Source organism: Sminthopsis crassicaudata, chromosome 2 (genome assembly GCF_048593235.1).
Source record: "Sminthopsis crassicaudata isolate SCR6 chromosome 2, ASM4859323v1, whole genome shotgun sequence".
NCBI lineage: Eukaryota > Metazoa > Chordata > Mammalia > Dasyuromorphia > Dasyuridae > Sminthopsis > Sminthopsis crassicaudata.
The window spans coordinates 289266941-289285035 of NC_133618.1; the positions used below are offsets into that span (position 1 = coordinate 289266941).

General features: G+C 37.1%; 1 protein-coding gene across 1 annotated transcript in view; it reads left to right on the forward strand.

The window, feature by feature from the left end:
* Window positions 1-11679, forward strand: part of SLC24A4 (solute carrier family 24 member 4) — a 240438-nt gene extending 228759 nt beyond the window's left edge. The window contains 3 exon segments of the mRNA XM_074289649.1: window positions 6320-6432; window positions 8667-8732; window positions 11073-11679. Coding sequence (XP_074145750.1) covers window positions 6320-6432; window positions 8667-8732; window positions 11073-11225 — 332 coding nt within the window. The 3' untranslated portion in view covers window positions 11226-11679.
* Window positions 11680-18095: the final 6416 nt, after the last annotated feature.

The window sequence follows — 18095 nt, forward strand, 5'->3', positions numbered from 1 at the left end:
TACATCAGAAGATAGTTTTCAACATTTACTCTTGCAAAATCTTCTGTTCCAAATTTTTTCTCCCTCTTTCTTCCTAATTCCCCTAGACAGCAAGCAGTCCAATATAGGTTAAACATGTGCAATTCTTCTAAACATATTGTTATTAATTTTAAATTATTATTAATTTTAATTAAAATTAATTACTAACATTTATCGTGCTACACAAGAAAAATAAGACCAAATAGGGAAAAAATGAGAAAAAAAAAAAAAACAAGCTAACAGACAACAACAAACAACAAAGGTGAAAATACCAACCTATTATCCATACTCACTTCCCACAGTTTTCTCTCTGGATATGGATGACTCTTTCTATCACAAGTTTATTTGAATTGTCCTGAATCACCTCATTGTTGAAAAAACCAAAGTCCATCACAGTTGATTTATCATACAATTTTGTTGTTGCTCTATACAATTTTCTTTTGGTTCTACTTACTTCTCTTAGCATTAGTTCATTTAAATCTTTCCAGGCTGGGGCAGCTAGGTGGCGCAGTGGATAGAGCACCAGCCTTGAATTCAGGAGGACCCGAGTTCAAATCTGGTCTCAGACACTTAACACTTCCTAGCTATGTGACCCCAGCCTCAAAAAAAAAAAAAATAATAAATCTTTCCAGGCTTTTCTGAAATCAACCTGTTCATCATAACAATATTCCTATACCACAATTTATTCAGCAATTTCCCAATTGATGGGCACCCACTCAGTTTCCGTGAAGCTTAATTTCTTTACCTAAAAATAAATCCATTGGTTTTATTTTTTTTATTTTATATAATCTCTAAAGTCTTTTATTCCAATTTTAATGTTCTTTATTCTGAAGTTCTCTAGCTCTAATAATCAATGTTTAATTCAATTTAGCTGACATGTATTAAATACCTATTATACAATTGAAAAAATTAATTAGTCTATCCCTCTTTCTTCTATCCTCTACTTAAGGAATTTATATTATATTCTCCAGTGGTGAGGGAAAGTATGCACACCATATATATATAATTATTATTTATATTATATTATATATATAATGCACACCAATAAATAAAAGACAAAATAATATGAAGAAAGAAAGCCCTAGTGGGAGAGAATGAAAGACTTCTCAAAGCAGTAGAACTTTGAGTGAAGAACAGGATTTGGGAAAGATGAACAGGAGGGATTTCTAGGTCTGAGGAGATAGCCTGTGCAAATGAAGAAAGGTTTGACATGGATTGAACAAACTATTTCTGCTATCAAGTTGCTTAGATACATGTGGGGAAGATACCTTGGGTTGAGGAATAGCTAGCTAACAGGTCGGTCTGACTGGAATGAGGAGATTATGAGTAGAATTTGTGTGAGATAAGGCTAGAAATATAAGTAGGAGCTAGATTGTGGAAGGCTGAGGATTTTTTTTTTTACATATCTTAGAGGCAGGCAATAGGAAGCAATCATTTTTTAGAAGGAAGAATTACATTGTTCCTTGTGGAGGTTTGTTTTGGCAACTATGTAAAGAACCCAATGGAGAGGAGAAATATAAGCAGGAAGACAATTGGATCGTCCAAAGGAGAAAGGTAGTGAGAGATTTAAGTAGGATGGTGGTTTTGTGAGAAAAGAAAAGGGAACAGATGCCAGAAATATGGAAATAGAATAATTTTTTAAAAAAGATATGCTAGACTTTGCATAATTACTGGAGTATACCTATTCTTTGGCATTGCAGAGTACCTTTACAAAAATTAACCTTTACACTAAGGCACGAAGCACGCATATGTATAGAAAGGGAAATCTAAAGATTTGACTATGAAGTGAATGTAGTAGGTGAAAGTTGAAAGGAGAAAGTTGAAGTTGTCTCCAAAGTTCTAAAACTGGGGTCACTAGAAAGAGAATGTTGCCCTTAGTGGGAAAGGAGAAATTTGTTAAAGGGGCAGGTTAATGGGGGAAAGAGAATTCCATTTTAGACAAGTTAAATGTACCATGCCTGCCAGATATCCTTCCACAAATAAAGATCCCTGTAGTCCAGAGGACCTGAGTTCAAATTTGGCCTCTGAACCTTGCTAGCTGTATGACTCTGGGCAAGTCACTTAACCCACTTTACCCCAGTTTCCTCATCTGTAAAGGAGCTGGAGAAAGAAATGGCAAACCATTTCTTTGCTAAGAATGGGTAGGATTCCTCCCCATGATGAAGAAAGAAATAGCAAGCCAGTATCTTTGCCAAGAAGAATCCGAGTGAGACATGACTGGAAATGATTGAACACAAAGAAGTCTTTGGGATGGTGACTGAGAAGAATTAAGAACCAGGAGGAAACAATGAATAAGCAATGGGAGAGGAGAAAGAAAGAGAGGGGAGGTGGTCAGGAAAGTCAAAAAGTAGTAAGGCCTGTGAAGATGGAAAAGATCTGGAATTAACTGAATGGAGTTCAGTTAACAATTGGACATCTTAAGTTCTAAACATTCCGTGTTCTAAGGTCCCATCCAGCTCTGCTATTCTGTGCTTAGGACAACAGAGCTTGCCTTGGTTCCTTTAAATGACAAGCCGCCCGCTGTGCATCTGAGTTTCTATTCAGTGCTTTACACCCAGAAGACACCTGTGGGTGGTTATTCCATCATTCCTTTGTTTAAACTAAATTAAAGGAGAAAATGTATTCATACATCTCACACTTGGGAGAAGAAAAGCGATTTAAGAACTGTGCTCCAAGCGGTTTCAGCTCCTATCTCTTCAGAGATGGAAACTTTCGCACCAGGTGACAGCTTTTGCATACTGAGCCCATTCTTAAGAATTAAATTCCTGGAGGAAAACCTATAATCATTCCCCATAGAAAATAAAATTCTTTTGTGTTGGCCAGGGTACTGAAAGTTATAGAGAAGAATTCAAAGTACTGTCTGCCTTAATATAGAAAGCTTCCTTTTTGTTAAGAAAATTTCCATTATCCAACTTTAAGGCAATGGGTTGATTTTATCTTTCTTAAGATCATGATGTGGAGGAGACAGTGATTCTTTTAGGTACAAGTTCTAGCAAGTTTCATCCTGGAAAAGTTTCAGGTGGCCAGGAAACAGATAATGTGTCTGTCCTCCAGGGATTCCTCCCCACCCCACCTCCCACCCATGAAGAAATAATTGTTCACCTCCTTCCCCCTCAACTCATTAAGTTATCTGCTAATGTGCCGAGAAGTTGCATTCATGAAGATTATGCATGTAAGGTGTTTATTAACTGTATAGAGTTCTCTTGGTAACCAAAGCTGACCCATGGAGAGCCTTTTAAAAGCCTTATATCCTTTTTTCCAAAGGAACTGTCCCTTGCAAGAGAAAGTCAGGCCTGATTAATAGACATTTAGTGAGGAGGTGGGCTAGCAATCCTCAGCTTCTCCTGCTGAGAATGTCATGAGTCTGTCAAAAATCCTCACTCAACATTTTGACTTGAATGGTGAACAAAGTCAAAGACTCAGCATCTAAATTTAATTCTGGATTCATAAAAGTCTCTCCATCTGAACTGTAAGTTCTACATGCTAATAGCGAATTAAAACAAACCATCACTAGAACACAGTTTTCCCCTTTTACTGGCCATTTTTAAAGAATCAGATATGTGATATGACCGATTCTGCCTCCAGCAATCTGGGAGGAATCCATCTCCATCCAGAACATTCAGTGTGGTTTTCTCCTTCATTTTAAGGGAGGTGTCTCTTCTCCTTAGGAGTGAGAATTTACCCAGACTGGATTTTGTTTACATTCTAGATAGAAGTTAGGTCTCCTAGTTTGGGGGGGCTCCTGCCCAAGTTAAAGAGCATGTTCCTTCAGGGCTAGGACCATCTCATCAATCAGTTATGTCTTTCAGAGGCTAGTTTTTCACAGGGGCTGGGCCTTAAGTGAGGAAATAAAGGAGAAAGGCCTGGATCCTAACTGAATAATTGATTGTAAAATTGATTGATAGTAAAACAATTTCTCTCATTTTCCTTCTCTGTAAAATTGTAGGTATTGGGGCAGGAAAGTATTCTAATGGATACCAAAGGACCCCTCCAATTCAAAACACATTAAATAGTTGAAGCAAATTTTATTCGCCACAAAAGTAGCAAAATTCCTCAACACTTTGGCTTGAATGATAACCAGTCTCTAAGATCCACAGGGACCAGATTTTATTCTGAATCCACAAAAGTCTTTAGGTTTTGGTACATTAAAACTGTCATTAGAGCATAGTTTTCTCCTTTTATAGGCCATTTTAAAGAATTGGATATATGATGTAACTCATTTCCCCCTCATGATCTTACAAGAATTGAAATCAACCTGAATATTATTCTTCCAAATGGCTACCTCACTTAATAAATATTTAGATTGCTTTACTTAGAAATAAATTTAGAGTGAGATTACCAGTCAAATAATAAAAGCATAGTCAGGAAATCCAAGTATTAGTCCCAACTGTGCCATTAACTGTGTGAACTAAAGCAAATCAGGATCCTTTGGACCTTACTTTGAACCTTAATAAAATGAAACTATTTAACCACATAATTTCTAATTACCATGAGCTGAAATCCATTAATATTAATATGATTAATATTTAATTATATTTATATTAATAATAATAATATTTTGGGTGTTTGTGACAAGCACAGATGATGGCATACAAAGATCAAAATTCAACTAATTACATTCTATCAGGGGACATTATATAAACACAGAAGAATAGATAGAATTATACAGAGTAATTTTGAAAGGTTGGAATGAACAGCTAGGGGGAATCAATCAATCAATCAATCAATCAATAATGCATTTATTAAGTGCCTATTATATACCGAGCATTGTGCTAAATTCTGGAGATACTAAAAGAGACAAAAGATAATCCCTATTCCCTCAATTTTATAATCTACTGGGGGAGACAACATGCAAAGATATATACAAAGCAAACTAAAAACAAGATAATTTAGAAATAATTTTAAAAGGAAAAGAAAGCACTAGAATTAAGAAAGGCTAGGGAATGCTTCTTGTAGGAGGTGGGATTCTAAAGGAAGCCAGAGAATGCAGTAGTCAGAATGGAAGAAGGAATGTTTCAGTCATGGGGGCAGCCAAAGAGAATATTTGGGGCCAAAAGATGAGAGATACTATATTATTCATGGAACCTCCAGGAAACCAGTGTTACTGGATAGAAGAGTAACTATTGAATAGTAAATAAGAATAATGGAAAGTGTGGAGAAGGCTAGATTATAAAGCATTTTAAATGCCAGACATTTTTCTTATTTAGTCCTGGAGACACTAGGACGCCATTAGAATTTATTGGGGCTTTAATTTAATGTGGCGGCCTTCTCACAACAGGAGTTGAAAAGATCAAATCAATAAAGATCGTAGAAGACAGTGTTTGAATTAAGCTTTAAAGAAACTGAAAGGCAAAAGTGAGGATGGAGTACATTCCAGCCATGTTCAAAGGTAGATAAAATGGAACAGAGAGTAGAGAGATTGATGTCATGTGTGAGAATAGTGAGACAAAGGTTACAGAGAAAGAGGGACAGGAGCTGGGCTTTAAGCAATAGGTGGTAATTAGTCTAGGGAGGGAATCCAGCCCGAGTAAATATAAGTGTGCAAGAGGGCCCAATAATTAATTCATTTTCAACCTTCCTGAAATCATAGCAATAATGACCCTCCTGTGACATCAAAACACTTGTGGAAACTCACATTTTTAGTAACCCTCAAATTTCATGCAAATCGAAAGTTTAGCAGGTTGCCAGTCAAGAAATTACCCAGTCTTTAGATTTTAAACTTGCTTCCAGGCTTCAGAGTCCCCTGAGATATTGAGCTATCTGTTGTCTTCCTAGCATGGAGTTACAAAGATATAGAAGACACAATTGCTTGCCTTCAAGCTCACTCTTAGGAGACAAAATGGGAATAAAAAAACTAATGAGATCAAATACTTGACTGTGAACTCTGGATGAAGGAGATGAGAAACGTCATTGGGAATTTGGGGAGTAAAAGATGGATTCAGGGAGGAGGTGAGGTCTATAGTTGATATTTTTAAAAATAGTGAATTTGTTTCCCAGGAATCTGGTTAGTGAGCATTTCAAAGTGAAGCAGCTAAATGAGCCTATGAAATATAGATATTAAAGTTTATTTGCTATTTTTTCCTTTTCTCTTTTAACAAAAAAGGGAAGATTTCCTTGCTTTTGTTAAGTGTCCTATATGAAATTTACTGAAAAGACATAGCCAAGAATTGCTTGGCATAGAAAGGAACAAGGAGAGTTAAGAGTTGTACCGATGAAGGAAATCCCTACAAAATGAGATCACAAGATCCATTAAAGCTTGATTAATAAAATGTGGGTTGTATTGTTTTTTTTCTTTTCCTAGGCCTTGGAGATATGGCAGTATCTAATACCATAGGGAGCAATGTATTTGACATCCTTGTGGGACTGGGAATACCGTGGGGACTGCAAACCATGGTCATTAATTACGGATCAACTGTATGTATACTTTTCTTCCATTTTAAACAAATTGAATTGTTTCTTTGCACTATAAAACCAACTAGAAATAATAAATTACAGGTCAGTTCTCTCGTGGGTATGAAAAAATACACCCTCTCCATCTTTTCACATACCACATATACGCCCTCACTTTCCATCTCTATTTCAGTAGCATAATGTCATGAAAAACACAGAATTTGAAGTCAAGAGCCCTTGGCTTGAATCCCAGCTCTGATATTTAATAGACGTGTGACCGGGAACATTTCAGTTAGCCCTTTAAAATTCAGTTTTCTCATCTATAAATTGTTTCTAAGAATGCACATATCACCTGACTACATTGTTATGAAAAAAAAGTGCCTTCTAAATCTTAAAGCACTATATGAATGCTTGGATGGATGAGTGGATGGATGAAAAAGCATTTATTAAGTGCTTACTATATGCTAACCACCATTCTATACAAATGTAAAGAGTTATTATGAATAGTATAGTTCCCCAGAAATTGGTGACACTCCTTTCTCAAGCCAATATAAGGACTTTTTGTGACCTCCTCCTTTCCACAGGACATCTGATTAGATGTCTCTTTGAAGTCTAAACACTGAAATAGGATGTGAGTTCAGTAGATGAGGTTCAGATAAATTCCAACACCTGGGATATGATTTGTGAAAAGACCCTCCCATATCCCTATCTCACACTCTCCTCTTTGTCTTCCCTCTCTTTCTCCCTTGCCCATTCTCTTGCTTCTACTTCTAGCCAAGGACCTCTATCTCTAAAGTCCATAAAAATCCATAATACAAAGCTGGCTTGTTACCCTTAAGAGAATAACTGAAGTTCCAAGTCGCTAGGATGGAGAAGTAACAAGAAAATTCAAAAACTGAGTCAACAAACAAAAGCGAGATCCAGTACATGAAGGGTATTCTCAGGGAAAGACCAAGAAATGGTTCTATTGATCTTACAAGAACCATACTAATTTTTAGCTAAACCTCCTTCATGATTGGGCCCAGGCTTTATAATTAACTCCTGTCCAGACCCAGTCCTGACACCTAGAATTTTGACTCTCACTTAGATTCTTACCCCTCACAACAGCCATTCCTAAGGATTCATTGAACTGTGCTTATCACAGAAAAAGTGAAAAATATCTGGCTTCTTAAGGCCCTTTTTCAATGAAATAGTAAACTTCAAATGGGATTATGAAGAGTTAGATATGACTGAAATAATTCAACAACAATAAATTCCCAATCAACATTCATAAAAATAATAGCTCACAAAAATAATAGCTCACATTTCTAGAATGATTTCAGGTTTACAAATCCCTTTTCTCAAAATAACCCTGCAAAGTAGATAAGGCAAATATATCAGTAAACCCATTTTACAGATGTGAAAACTGGCCTTAAGAGAGATAGATTGATTTCACTATTTATTAAGCATTTTCTATATTGGAGGACTTTAGAGGTCAGGGAAAGGCATAAAGATAAAATATTTTCCTGTGCATGTTAGAATTACTTTTCCATCTATCATCTCAGCCCTTCCAGGCAGACAAAGACAGATATTAATCTCCCCATTTTAGGGTGAGAGAAACACCCAAGAGATAACAACAGTAGATGAAAATGAGGAATTTGATCGATTCAATCAGAATTACAACAGTACCTAAGTAAATTTCTTTTATCCAATCCAAATCAGTCTGACTGGTGACCTTTACAGCTAGATGCATGTTGGTTAAAGAGAAGAGAATTTTTAAAATTTCTATTAGAACTAGTTGTCTTTGCTTGTTTGTTTTAATGAAATAGTACTGTCATTGAAAAGCTAAAGTAATAAAATATATGTTTCTCTATTCTGCATGAATGGTGAATAATGCAGTTAAGTTCTTTGTTTCCTCATCTACAAAATGAGAAAGTAGGACTAAATGATCTCCATAGTGCTTTCCAGCTGTAAAAAGCCGTGAATGGACAAAGGAGATAGCACAGTACAGTGCCAAGAGTCTTGGATGTGGAGTGGGAAGGCCAGGATTCAAATCTCAGGACATCACTTCCTTTCTCTGGGTCTCAGATTCCTTCTCAGTGAAACGAGAGGGCTGGACAAGGAGACTCCTAAGACACTCCATTCTAGTTTAAAATCCTCAGATTGGATAAAATCTAAAATGTTTAGATTATGGGATGATTTGTGTACTGCATTTGGTTGTATGGTCTCGTAATACTAAACAGTCAAGATTAAAACTGGTTTTCCTTTTGTTTTTCTAGGTAAAAATAAACAGCAAGGGGCTGGTCTATTCAGTTGTCCTATTACTCGGATCTGTTGCTCTTACTGTAAGTTTTTAGAAACTTAAACTATCCTCTATGTGTCTTTATATTTATGTCTAGTCCCAAATGAATATTTTTATATTTGCATGCTGCCATAATAATGGTCAGCCATTAATCATCATCTCACCAATTCTCAGTAATCCTTGCTAATGAGAATAAAGCGAAAAAAATTTTTAACCAGACATATGATTTTGATAATAATTGTTCTCATTCATTCATTTCAATCATGTCCAATTCTCCATGACCACATTTGGGGTTTTCTTGGCAAAAGTAGCGGAGTAATTTGATTCTGCAGTTTATTTTGCTGATGAAGACTGCATTAAGTGACTTGCCCAGGATCACATAGTTAGTGAGTGTCTGGGGCTAGCCCAGCACTCTTTCCACTTGACATCTAGCTGCCTTTCAGTGACATAGGGTAATTTTTATGATAAAATTCCATGAATGGCACCACCTTTGCAGTTTAAAAATCACTTAATCCCAAATGCCTCAGAAAAAAAAAACTGAATTGAATTAAAGAAATTTAGGGTTTAGCAATGCAGAAAAATAAGACACTAACACTTCTAATTATAATACTCATGATTGGTGTATAGAATACTAGATGAGTACTAAGAGTCAAAGTCATATTGAGGAGGGCTTTCTAGAGGAAGTGGTATTTGGGTTGGATTATAAAGACTTGCTACAAGGCATCTGGGTGTCTCAACACATAAAATCTTACACCTGGAGTCAAGAAGTTCTGAGTTCAGATCCTATCTCAGACACATATTACCTGTGTCACCTTAAGCAAATCATTTAATCTTGTTTACCTTAACCCAGTGGAGAAGGATGTAGCAGGCCACTCTAGTATCTTTGGGCAGCTAAGCAACACAGTAGATAGAGTGCCAGCCCTGCAGTAAGGAAAACCTGAGTTCAAATCCTGTCTGATATTCTTCCTAGCTGTGTGATCCTGGGCAAGTCACTGACCCCTGTTTTTCTTAGTTTCCTTATCTGTCAAATGAATTGGAGAAGGAAATGGTACGTCCCTCCAGTATCTTTGCCAAGAAAACAAATAAGGATCAGACATGAGTGAAGAACAACAGAAATTCAATAAGCAAACCTGTTAGTTGTACTTATTAAGTGCTGACTATATGGTAGAAGTTAAGCTAAGGATAGAGGAAGGCAAAAGGCAGTTCTTACTGTCAAGAAGCTGAGTCTAATCATTGGAGACAGCTTGCAAATCACTAGGCACAAACAAGCTATAATCAGGATAAATTGGAAATAATCAACAGAAGGTAGGCATTACTATTAGGGGGATTAGGAACAGCTTCTCATAAAAAGTGGGATTTTAACTCCAACCAGAGGGACTGGAACTTGTCAGGAGGCAAAGCATCTTGTGTGAGGAATAGCTAGAAAGCCGGTGTTACTGGATTACAGCGCTTATAGTATGGCTTCAAGTGAAAAAAGGCTGGAAAGATTAAGGTGGAAGAATGGAGGGAGGTACAAGGGGAGGCAGGTTTCCGGCTTTGAACACCAAACAAAAAACTTTATATTTGTTCCTGAAGACAATAGGGAGCATTGGATTTATTGAGTGAGATAGTGGTGATGTGGCCAGAGCTATATTTTAATTTTGACATCCGAATGGAGATTAAACTTAGGAGTTGAGAGTGATGGAGATATGGGAATATGGTACCTGGTGAGATAAGGCTGGAAAGGTGTGACATCAGATTTCATGGGGCCTTCAATATCTGTCGTCAGAGAAATAACTCCTTTTGAGAGGTAATAGGGCATCACTCATCCTTTCTAAGTAGAATAACTTCATGGGTCTGACATCTAAGTCTCAAAAATATTATTCTGATAAAAGTATGAATGATGCTAGAAGACCTTGTAGGAAACTAAGGCAGTCATCTGGGTAGTTGTAGTACTCAGTCCTGCACTAGGTTGGTGGCAGTTTAGAGAACTTTATTAGAACACTTTATAAGATTGGGAAAAAAATCAGAGGCCAAAAAACAGATGGAGTTAAGAAAACAGGAAAAGTAATAGAAAAGTGTGGCTCTGTGGAGCAAAGGATGAGCATCCATTACATTGGGACAGGGTGTAAAAAACAGTGGAGGTCAAGAAAGCCAAGGACTGAAAAGGGCCCATTACACATGGATATTGGAACGTCACTGGTAAAATTTGAACTCCTTTCCTCAGTTACCTGGCAGCCTGGTTTGTTTAAGGAGATGTCACTTTTTACACTCATCATTAGAACGCGGTCCCCCAGTCCTTGGGGTTCTTGGACATTTTCCCTCTCGGATGGAGTTGTCATTTGAAAAGGCTCCTAGCCCTCGCTTGTCTAAGAGGCCTAACGTCTTCTTTCTTTGCTTACAGGTGCTTGGTATCCATCTGAATAAATGGAGACTTGACAAGAAACTCGGCATCTACGTGTTGGTGCTGTATGCCATTTTCTTGTGCTTCTCAATAATGATAGAGTTTAACGTCTTTACTTTCGTCAACTTGCCAATGTGTCAAGAAGATGATTAAAGTAGAGCCAGTGCCCCTGGGAGGGAGGCCGAGCTGTCTTTGAGACCTTACGCAGAGGGCGTTTTACTTCTCTGAATTTCCATCCCAAAATATGAGCGTCTTTCCTCCATCACCAGCTAGCGGTCCACCCTTTCACTTGCTGGGAGGAGGAGCACATGAGGACCTTCGGAGGGTTTCAGGAACTCTCCTCTGTGGAGTTTTTTTCTCAAGGTCACTGATAAGGAGAAAAAGGCCTAAAAGGAGTCTCCCCCACTACTGAGCCACAGGGTCCCGGAGGGATAGTTAGGGTCTCCCTTTGGACACCACCGTGAGTGAGACTAGTATGTTCCCCTTCTCTCCAATCTCTGTTATCCTCAGCACACAGCATTTGTCTTCCCCTGCCTTGCATTAATGCTTTCGGAAACAAAGCGGTCCTCTAAGTCAGAATTCTCTTTGGCTGCATTCAAAGAACAAACGTTGCTCTCTAATTTAACTGCTGGCCTGGGAAGCCAAATTACGTGACACGGCATGCACTGTTGAAAACTTTTACTTCCCCTGGAAAGGCTTGATTTATGGAGGCCTGTGTCATCGGCGGGTTGGAGCATTCGGCGATGACATTGAACATGTTATCACTTGTCTTGAAACCTTTGAAGAATACGCACAATTCTTATGGTGGAAGATGGAAAAGTGGCGACTGCCATCACCTCTCATGATGCACTTGGAGCAGGATCTATGAAATATTAAAAAATAGCACTCTGCAGATAATCCCAGTTGAACATGTCATACCACCTGAAAGGAACATGGTAGAAAACAAAAACAGTCGCGCTTGTGGGAAAGCAAGCCTATAAATAACATTTTCACTGGCACTAAAAATTTAAGCTAGAGATAGAGAAACCGTTATAAAAAAAAAAAAAAAAGAGAGAGAACAACTTAAAAATTAAATTGGGTGCTAACTCAGTAATACAATGGAAATTGTCACAAATAGCTTAAAAACGTGTTTCTTAACATAAACCTACTCTATCTCTTCTATAGCACGAGTTGCAACATCAATTTTAGTTTATCATTGCATTGTTAACACTCTACTATCAAAGCTAGGCCATTTGTTAAAACATTTAGTTGTTGAGATGCTCCACCAATTCATGATACATCTCCATGCTCTGTGAAGCAGTGCCACGAATTAGTGAAGAGTGACAAGATTAGAAATGTCCTGGCCCACAGATCCCTTCATCTGTGTAGGTAAAGGCAACTATTAAAACCATAATTTAAAGTTCCAAGTTACTTAAACCTCATGGTATATTTTATGTAAGATGCCAGAGATGGTTCATCAATTCAAAATAGATTCAACAGTATAGTTAACATTTTTTTTAAAACTGCTATGTAGCTCTGAAATAGATATTTAAAGATTTATTAAAATAAACCATTCAAGCTTTCTTGAAAAAGCACAATTAATTTTCTACATAGATTTTTTTTATTTTTTTAATGTTTATATAGCAGAAGTCTATATAAGATTACTAAATATTTGATGCATTTTTAATATCTGAATATTTTGCACTTAACAGTTATTACTGAGCTACCCGTGATCATTTCAAGAAAATCCTATTTTAAAAGCCCATAAGAAAATAGTCCTCAGTGAGAAAAAGAGTTAGTTTATGTCAAATAGGGAATTCCTGAAGACCTGCCCTGATCTATATATTATGCTTAAGGGTTTGGGGGGTTGGGAGTGGGGTGGATAGTTAAAGGCATGATGAGCACATTTTCCTGTGCCTCTTCTGAATTTGGTAGCCTGAATTTTCATAGGAAGAAGCATTCATGTGTTTCTCTCATCATTTCCGTTTAGCATGCATGGGTCTAAGAAGGGAGTGACTGATGCATTCATTATCCCATTCTCCCTTCTGATTCTAAAACAGTATTAGTAGTTATACCAAGTAGAGGCTTTAAGAGGGATGGTATCTAGACACTGGACTATGCAGTTCATTAGTGAACCGGAAGGCTTTGTAAATAAATAAGTATATAGGGAGTTGAGGATCCCTTCCCTGTGGTGAATGATAAAAACAGACAAGTTTTCTCAAAATAGAGAAAAACTTGTATAATTTTAACTTACAGCATGGTTCCTGTGGAAATAAATCTTTGTTTATTCAGGTTTAAGTCAAACTTCATCAAATACTTGAGTGCTCTATAGGCTCTCAAGGTCACATCCTACCATTGTTCCTCACTCAAAGATCTTGCTGAGGATTGCAATTGATTTTTAGCAAAATGTCAGAATAAGACCCAGGCTGCCTGGTCCAGCCAAGAGGAACAGTCTGTTGATATAGAAAAGAAAAAAAAAAAAAAATACCATACTGGGGCAGCATTAAGAGTTCCGAATCTAGAATTAGGAAACCTGGATTTTGCCACTAACTTGCTGTGTGATCTTGAACAAATTATTTTTATTCTCTGGGTCTAAATTACCTGATCTACCAAATGAGAGTGGAACTAAAAAATCTAATCTGTGTCGTAGAATCTACTTGTCACCCACCACCATCCAATTGCCGACTTAATTTTATGAGGAAATTCTAATTATAAACTTCCTCAGAAAATAAATCTGAGGTGTAGTTTTTGGTTTTTTAAGTAGTCTATTATCATGATTCTTTTAAGACTATAATTACAAGTACACTATGACTTCCAAGTAGAAAATAACAAATGTTTTTAATTTATGAAGTTCTTTTCTTTAGTTTCCTTCTGAATTCAGTGTGCCAATGGAACTCCCTTAAAGCCTATATATATTTGTTGTATATATGTATACGTACACTTAGGTAAAAATATTATTTTTAAACTGAAGCATAAATTAAGCACCAGAGCAATACCTATCAAATGCAGATTTGAAAAAAAATTGTTTCAATAACTAGAGTTTCATTTTTAAAACATCTTTTACCACAGCCTTTCTTTTATTCCTGGAGCTGATTAGCACATGGAAATGTATATTCCATAAATAGGGAAAATTAAAGACATATAGATTTCTTGTCTTAAGGAAGAATAGTTATTTTAACAGTATAGAAGTATAGGGGCTGTTCTGTCACCTCCGTTGCGTGAAGGTGTAGGACTGTTTAAGAAGTACTAACTTTGAAGTCACAGACATTTGGATGTCCAATCCTAGTTCTTCTATTTATTGCCTGAGTCACTTTTACCTCTCTGGGTCCCAGTTTCCTGACCAGTAAAATCAGGAAGTTGGACTTGGTTAAGTGACCTCATAGTTCCTTCCTGGGCTAAAGGCTATAGACTGATTCAGGCTGTTCCCTGTTCTTGCTTTGGGGAATTTAAGGGGTGGTTTGGGTATCTTAGAGCTAAGTTCTGGACCAGTAGTGATAGACAAATTGTACACATTGTACTGTTTCCTCCCTTGGTTGAGTTAGCACCCACTCTGTTTTCTGTATCATCCTCTAGTATGCAATCTTGCCAAGGGAATGCCCAATCAATCTCAGGCTTACCTTGTTAGCTTTATTTGTGAAATTTCCCTCTTTGATTGAACTGGTTTGAGGTCTGGCATGGTATTATTTGCTCGTCACCCTTGCAGGCTGGGGGACTTAAGGCTAGTAGAGCATGAGGTCAGGAGTTCCAGTTGCAGTGGATTGAATCTCTTGGATGTCCGTACTAATTTGGGCATTAATTAGTAAGGGGAGAAAGAGGGATCTTGGGCTCACCCAAGAAGAAGAAAAAAAAAACATGAAACTCCCATGCAGTGGAGAGTGAGCTCAGCCACTTCCAACCTGGACAAAGAGGAAAACCCTGCTTTTTATTTTGTTTTATTTTATTTAATTAAAAGAAGAAGAGGCACTAAAGCTGTTGGGTTAATTTGTGTTATTATCATCCATGTTTCCTCTTCTTTCTCTTTGTGTTGTTGCTGGACCTAGGGTAGCGGACAGAATATTAAGTAATCATTAAACAGCCCACTTGACCAAAAAGGGACATCTGTGGCCAGTAGCAATTTGCAGGTGGAGGACCTGGGTTCAAAGTCCAGCCTTACTTTCTTGCCACATGTGTGACTTCAGATAAGCCATTCCAACTCTTAAACCCACAGTTTCTTCCTCTGTAAAATGAAGGAGTTCAAATAAATAGCCTTGAAAGTCCCCTGAATTGATGATTATAAGTTTGCCTTTCATTGCTAAATTCCTCAGTGATTATATATGGAATCTACATCATTATCAGAGTAACCCTTTAAAAAGCATCATTAGCTGGGAGAAAGGAATTCTACCAGAGATCGATCACTGTACTCTGGGGAGCCCGAAGATCAGAAAGACTTAAGGGATCTCCAAACATAATCATTTCCTTCTTATGACAATTATTTATGGCGATATGCAAGGCAGGAGGAAGAATGTCCGGTGCCGTCCCCTTAATGTCCAGGGTCTAGTTTCCTGGAGGACAACATATTTCATCTGTGGTAGGATTGAGAACCGTTCACAGAGATTCTGCCTTCCTTTCTACTTATCTCTCTTCCCTGGAACTTGGTTCATCCCAAATAATGACTTTGGAGAGTTATTTGAGTTCCAGAATAAGTGAACCCCAAAATACACACAAATGGCTTGAATAGTGAATGAATCTCCCTCCCCATCCTAACTCAGCGGGGGGACAATCTACTTTTGTCTTGCCTATGCCTTCTGTGAATATGAAATTCATTTATTAATTAAATGCAATTTCAAGGTCTCCAGTCCCCCAATTTGAAACTTTTGCTCTATGAGGTAGACAAAAAAGCCCTCTGCCTTTCTTAGAAGTTCAACTTTCTTGCTTCATGTTGATCTATGTTCATTTCTTCATAGGTCCAGGGAATGAAAACATAACTAAATACTGGAAAACATAAATGCATACATTTCCCCATTCCTAGGTTAGCAGAATGATAACTAATGCAATTCAGGAAGCAGACAATTAGTGCTTATGTTAGGATTTAAAGAAGCATTGGGCGGAATGAAAATACTCTTGAGTTCAAATAGCTTTGTCATCTTGGGCAAATGACTAATCTCACTTTACTTCAGTTTCCTCACCTTTGAGATGTAAATGTTGAACTAGATAAAAGCTTTTTTAAACTCTGCATCATGACCCCATATGCAGTCTCATAACTGAATGTGAGGGTCCCAAAATTATAATTTAGTAATAGTAAATGTTTGATTTTTATACCCAGAGTTGTATAAAAATTTCTTGGGCAAAATTTTGAGAGGAAAAAAGTTTAAGAAAGCCTGAGCTAGATGACTTGTAAATCTGGACCTGGGATTCCAAACACCTTTCTTTGTGGTACATCTGTCTAATATTCATGGATATATATCTAAAATCAGTAGAAATAAAATCTACAAACATTAACCCTTTAATCAGGGTGAAGTTTGCAGGTGTATTTCAAGCCATTCATGAATGAATTCATTACTATAGCTTTCCTACACTCATATCTTATACCCCTATCAATTCCATGATAATTATACCCCTATTGTTTAACATGCTATTCTAAGAACTATTTCATCAAAGTTCCTGGCTTAAGGAATTTAAGAATTCATGATTTTATCCTTGATGCATAGGATCCCAAGGATTTAAAAATGGAGAGAATCTTATGGTATCCACAAGGAAACTGAGGTCTGAAGTCAGAAACGATACTTCAAACATTCCAAACCCAAGTCCCTGACTCAATCCAGTACTCATTCAACTGTAACTTGTATTTTCTGTTCTCCTTAGCCAACCATGCAAGTCCCTCTCTGTGGAGAAACTTGGTTAGCAGCTTCCTCAAAACTGTAACAAAGGTTCCTTCTAAAAAACCACTAATTTTGAATACTCTTTTTCAAATATCTATGATGCAGCCAGTACTAGAGTGAGAAGAGATAAGTTTATCCCACACCCATTTCAATCCTTGTACTTTTAGTGAAAACACTCTTAAATAGCTTGTCAACAAATTTCCTTTGTTAATTAATAAGAATCATTTCTTTCTATCAAAAGTAAGCTTTCAAATTAGATAATGAAACATTAGTTTGCCATGTTTTCTTCTGTGAGAGGATCAATGGATAAAAGATACATTCGCTATAACAGAACTCTGATCTAACAAGAAATTTTGGTTTGGCTGTGATTAATTTGTTTTAAAAGATACTACAGGCTTGGATTTCAAGCCAAAGAATTTTGGTTCAAATCTTAACTCTTGTTTGCCTATGTGGCGAGACATTTTTCTCCAGGGTTCGGTTTTCTCATTCCTGAAATGAAAGAATGTTTTTATAGGGACATTTAAGAAAACTTCAGCACTTAAGGAATCCCATGATTCCATCAGTATGGGAAGCCACATAACTCTGGTTTTCCTAAGTTGCTAGTCTGAGAAGTTCATAGGGTGGTCTGCCATATCCTTAATGAGCCTCCCAAAATTTAGCCAGACTGGCTCTTGAGTGACAGGAATGTAGTTAATTGCCAGCCCCAATCTCAAAGGCTTCCTCGCTTAAGAGAACCTGCCAGAGCTAATATTCAGATGGTGTGGTCTTCAAGGTCATAGCCAGGGTCTGCCTTCCTTAGAGGAACATGGGATCAATTTATACCTCTCCCCCCATTTTTCAGATGCTCAAAATGATATAGATATTAAGTAGCAGAACCTGGATTCAAACACAAGCATTCTAATTCCAAATCCAGCGATTTAGATAAGACTTCGGTGAAGATTTATTTTTAACTAAAAACTTTCCAGATCTTGGCAATTTTGTTTTTAATGACATTACATTTCTTTCATTCTTTTCTTCATTGCTTATACCTCTACCATAAGCTTATAGCTATGGCTTCTAGCAGGATGCTCCTTCCAGCTTCTTGAAATGTTGTGTTTCTAAAGTATTCTGCTTATGTGTGACATTAATGTCCATTATAGGGTTCAGCTAAAGGACTGTCCAATATGTATGTCTTCGTCAGTTCCCT